This window comes from Babylonia areolata, chromosome 2 (assembly GCF_041734735.1).
Source record: "Babylonia areolata isolate BAREFJ2019XMU chromosome 2, ASM4173473v1, whole genome shotgun sequence".
NCBI classification, from domain to species: Eukaryota; Metazoa; Mollusca; class Gastropoda; order Neogastropoda; family Buccinidae; genus Babylonia; species Babylonia areolata.
Genome location: NC_134877.1, coordinates 15,729,469 through 15,734,468, shown reverse-complemented (window position 1 = coordinate 15,734,468; position 5,000 = coordinate 15,729,469). Strand labels below are relative to the sequence as shown.

The 5,000-nt window shown below is 50.5% G+C and overlaps 1 protein-coding gene across 4 annotated transcripts in view; it reads left to right on the top strand.

The window, feature by feature from the left end:
- Positions 1–5,000, top strand: part of LOC143298514 (tetraspanin-33-like) — a 35,708-nt gene that overhangs the window by 21,331 nt on the left and 9,377 nt on the right. For all 4 annotated transcript variants that reach the window (XM_076611365.1, XM_076611381.1, XM_076611390.1 and 1 more), the window contains exons 2-4: positions 1–300; positions 1,416–1,604; positions 4,726–4,908. The exon at positions 1–300 is cut by the window's left edge and continues 597 nt beyond it. In XM_076611365.1, the coding sequence (XP_076467480.1) occupies positions 148–300; positions 1,416–1,604; positions 4,726–4,908 (525 nt within the window). In that variant the 5' untranslated portion in view covers positions 1–147. The remainder of the gene's footprint in view (positions 301–1,415; positions 1,605–4,725; positions 4,909–5,000) is intronic.

The window sequence follows — 5,000 nt, the reverse complement described above, 5'->3', positions numbered from 1 at the left end:
ATCCACCACTACCACAACCACAACCACAACCACAACCACCACAGCGACAACTGCCACCACTACCACAACCGCAACAACTGCAACCACGGCAACTACAGCAGCAGCAGCAGCAGCAGAAGCAGCAGCAGCAGAGAGGAGAAGGGAGAGATGTCAGAGCGGGTAACGAAGCCCAACAGAGGTCTAACAGGTCTCCTGGAAGATTCACTCTCCGCCTCCGTCGCCAGAGAGCCATGGACAAGAGGAGCGAAGTGGGCATCTGTACCTAAATACATCCTCTTCTTCGAGAATTTCATTCTGGTTGTGAGTAGTTGTTGTTGTTTTTGTTGTTGTTGTTATTGTTGTTGTTGTTTTATGGGGATTTGTTCGCAAAGTGGGCATCTGTACCAAATACATCCTCTTCTTCGAGAATTTCATTCTGGTTGTGAGTAGTTGTAGTTGTTTTTGTTGTTGTTGTTGTTGTTGTTTTATGGGGATTTGTTCGCTAAGTGGGCATCTGTACCAAATACACCCTCTTCTTCGAGAATTTCAATGTGGTTGTGAGGGGTTGTTGTTGTTGTTGTTGTTGTTTTATGGGGATTTGTTCGCTAAGTGGGCATCTGTACCAAATGCACCCTCTTCTTCGGGATGGGTGGGTTGAGAGGTGGGGGGTGGGGTTCTGGGAAGGGTAGAGATGTAGGGGGTTGAGATAGTAAAGGATCAGTAGAGGGTTACGAAGGGGTTAGAATGGTGTGTGTGTGTGTGTGTGTGTGTGTGTGAGTGTGCGTTTGTGTCTGTGTGTGTGTGTGTTGTGTTTGTGTTGGGGAGACATAGGGGAAAGGTAAGGAGAAGGGTGGATGGGTGAGAATGAGTGTTGGTAGAGGTTTGTGGGGTTGGGGTTGTTTGTGTGTATACACACACACACACACACACACACACACACACACACACACACACACACACACACACACACACCACAAACACACACACATACACAACAGACACGCATACACACACACACACACATATACACAACACACACCTCAAACACACTCGCACACCACAAACACACACACATACACATCACACACCACAAACACACACACACACACACACACACACACACCACAAACACATACACACACACATATACACAACACACACCACAAACACACTCACACACCACAAACACACACACATACAAACACACACACACACACACACACACACACACACACACACACACACACACACACATACACAACACACACCACGAACACACACACATACACAACACACACCACAAACACATACACACACACATATACACAACACACACCTCAAACACACTACACAACACACAACACAAACACATCACACACACACACACACACACACACACACACCATGACCTGTGTACTGCACTGTAACACCAACAGCTGGTGGGTCTGGCCCTGACGGCGATCGGCACGTACATCCTGGTGCTGAAGGAGAAGGTGGTGCACAGCGCCCTGGACTTCTTCCTGGACCCAGCCTGCGACATGTGCCTGGTGGGCTGCATCGTCTTTGTCCTCGCCTTCCTCGGCTGCCTGGGCTCCCTCAGGGAGGTCGTCACCCTCCTGAAGGTGGTGAGTCACGGGGGTACTGAGGCGTACTGTTATAGTAGTAGTGTGCAAGGAGCGTCAGTTACACACACCCCACCATCACCCTGTGTCCCCCTTTCTCTTCCCTATCCCTTCACCCTACCCCCACACCCACCCCCTCACCGCCTCACCACCCCACCCCACCCCACCCCACCAATTCTCATCTATCTATCTCCCCACTCCGTCCAAAGTTGTTCATCCAAAGCTGCCAGGGCTTCCTTCAGGGATTGATTGATTGATGTGGATACTTATATAGCGCCTATCCTCGGTCAGAGACCAAGCTCTAAGCGGTTTACATACACGAGGACATTTGCACCACAGGCTGCCTACCTGGGTAGAGCCGACTGACGGCTGCCACTGGGCGCTTATCATTCGTTTCCTGTGTCATTCAATCAGATTCCAGACGCACACGCTTACACACTCAGACAGACATGTAACATTTTACGTGTATGACCGTTTTTTTATTTATTTACCCCGCCATGTATGCAGACATACTCCGTTTTCGGGGGTGTGCATGCTGGGTATATTCTTATTTCCATAACCCACCGAACGCTGACATGGATTACAGGATCTTTAACGTGCGTATTTGATCTTGCTGCTGCGTGCGCATACACACGAAGGGGGTACAGGCACTAGCAGGTCTGCACATATGTTGACCTGGGAGATCGGAAAAATCTCCACCCTTTACCCACCAGGTGCACCCAGATTCGAACCCAGGACCCTCAGATTGAAAGTCCAGCGCTTTAACCACTCGGCTACTGCGCCCGTCACCTTCCTGAAAGTGGTGAGTCCTGAGTACTACTGATGCATGTTGTCTTTAGTAGTGACGGGCGAAATAGCCGAGTGGTTAAAGCGTTGGAGTTTCAATCTGAGGGTCCCGGCTTCGAATTTCGTTAAGGGAGCCTGGTGGTTTAAAGGGTGGAGATTTTTTCCCCCATCTCCCAAGTCAACGAAATGTGCTGACCTGCTTGTACCTGAACCTCCTGTGAGTGTATACACAAGCAGACGATCAAATATGCACGTTAAAGATCCTGTAATCCATGTCAGCGTTCGGTGGGTTATGGAAATAAGAACATACCCAGCTTGTACAACCACCGAAAACTAAGTATAGCTGTTACATGGCGAGGTAAAAACGGTCATACACGTAAAAGCCCACCCGTGCACATACGAGCGAACGTGGGAGCTGCAGCCCACGAACGAAGAAGAAGTTTAGCAGTGCAAGTTGTGTCAACTACGCCACCCCTTGTCCCCCTTCCCTCCCCTATCCCTTCACACACACCCCCCCCCATCTTCTCATCCTCCCTCCCCCCCCCCCCCCCCCCCCCCCCCCCCCCCGACACACACACAGACACCGCCCCCCACTGCGTCCAAAGTTCATCGTTTTGAGGTCTCTCGCCTGTCTGGGCTCCTTGAGGAAGATCGTCATCCTCCTGACAGTGGCGATTCATGTTGTGTTAGTAGTGTGCAAGTAGTGTCATCTTCACCACTCTTCCCCCCCACCCCTCCAACTCTGTCTCCCTTCCCTCCACTCTCCCTTCCACCACCACCCCCCACACACACACACACACCACCACCACCACTTCTCATATCCTTCCCCACTCTGTCCAAAGTTCATCCTTTGAGGTCGCTCTGTTTGGGTTCCATGAGGAAGATCGTCATCCTCTTCAAAGTGGTGAGTCTGAGCAGTACTGATGCGTGTTGTTATAGCAGTGCCAGCAGTGTTAGCTACACACACCATCCCACCGTGTCCCCCGCCCCCCCCCCCCCCTTCCCTCCACTATCCCTTCACCTGTTCCCTCCCCCCCCCCTCCCCACCTCAGTCAGAGAAACTTTTATTCGACCCAGATACTATCGACAACCTTGTCTCTTCAAACTGGTTCTATTGTTGTCTTGTACTGACCATGATGTTGTGCGAAATAAAATTATTTGTCTCTGTTTTTCTACAAAGCATTTAGATATAGGAAAAATCTCACTTCTTAATGTTCCTGATTAACCTGATATATCTATAGCTGCATTGTTTTGATGCTTATGTCTTAAATGATATGATTATTGTCTGTTCACTTTCCCCTTCATGAAGGGCCTGGGCCTAAAATGAATAAACCATCTGAATCTGAATCTGAATCCCCCCCACTCAGTTGTTCTCTCTGTCTCTGTCTCTCTGTCTCTGTCTCCGTCCCACTGTCTCTGCCTGTCTGCCTCTCTGTCTGTCTGTCTCTGTATCTCTGTCTGTCTGTCTCCGTCTCTGTCTCTCTGTCTCTGTCTCCGTCTCTGTCTGTCTCTGTCTCTTTATCTCTGTCTCTCTGTCTGTCTGTCTCTCTGTCTCCGTCTCTGTCTGTCTCTGTCTCTTTATCTCTGTCTTTCTGTCTCTGTCTCTCTGTCTGTCTGTCTCTGTCCCTCTGTCTCTTTCTGTCTGTCTCTGTCTGTCTGTCTGTCTGTCTCTCTTTCTGTGTGTGTGTGTGTGTGTGTGTGTGTGTGTGTATTTTGGTGGATGAAGAAAAAGATATACGTCTTTGTCACCCATTTTGCAAAGCAGAATACCCACGTGTACCTCAACCCCCTTCGCCTCCCCCCTCATTGTAAATCCTTTCTTTCTTTCTTTTTTTTTCTCTCTCTCTCTTTCTTTCTTTCTTTCTTTCTTTTTCCACCCCCCTCTCTCCCCCTCTCTCCCCGCCCCCCTCTCCATCTCTGTATCACTCTTTATGCTTTGTGGCTTTCAGTACCACGCCGTGTTAATCGTGTTTCTCTCTCATCTTCCTTCCTTCCTTCTTACATTTCTTCCTTCCTTCCTTCCTTCCTTCCTTTCTTTCTTGATCCATCATCTCTCTGTCTCTCTGTCTCTGTCTCTCTCTCTCTATATATATATCTCTCTCTCATCCTTGACTAAAAACGTTTCGAGTTCTGAGCTCTCTCTCTCTCTCTGTCTCTCTCTCTCTCTCTTCTCTCTCTCCTTCCCTCCCACCCTTCCTCCCTCCTCACCCCCCACACCCCCTCTCTCTGTCGTCCCCCGCCCGCCCCGCCCCCCCCCCCCACACACACACACACCCTCCCTCCCCATCTGACCGCGTGTCCCTCTGTGTGTGACTGTGTCTCTCTCTCTCTCTCTCAGTACCATGCCGTGCTGAGCCTGTTCCTGTTCCTGGAGCTGGGAGTGGCGGTGGTCTTCTTCCTCATCTACTACGTGGAGGACGTGCGCAACGCGGTGTTCCCGGAGGATGCCTTCAACGACGCCATCGTCAACTACCGCGAGGATCAGGACACCAGGGACTTCATCGACTCTCTGCAGAAATCTGTACGTCGATCTGGGGGTGGTGTGTGTGTGTGTGTGGAGGGGGGGGGGCGGGGGTGGGGGTGGGGGGGGGGGAGGGCTCGTTATGATGATGA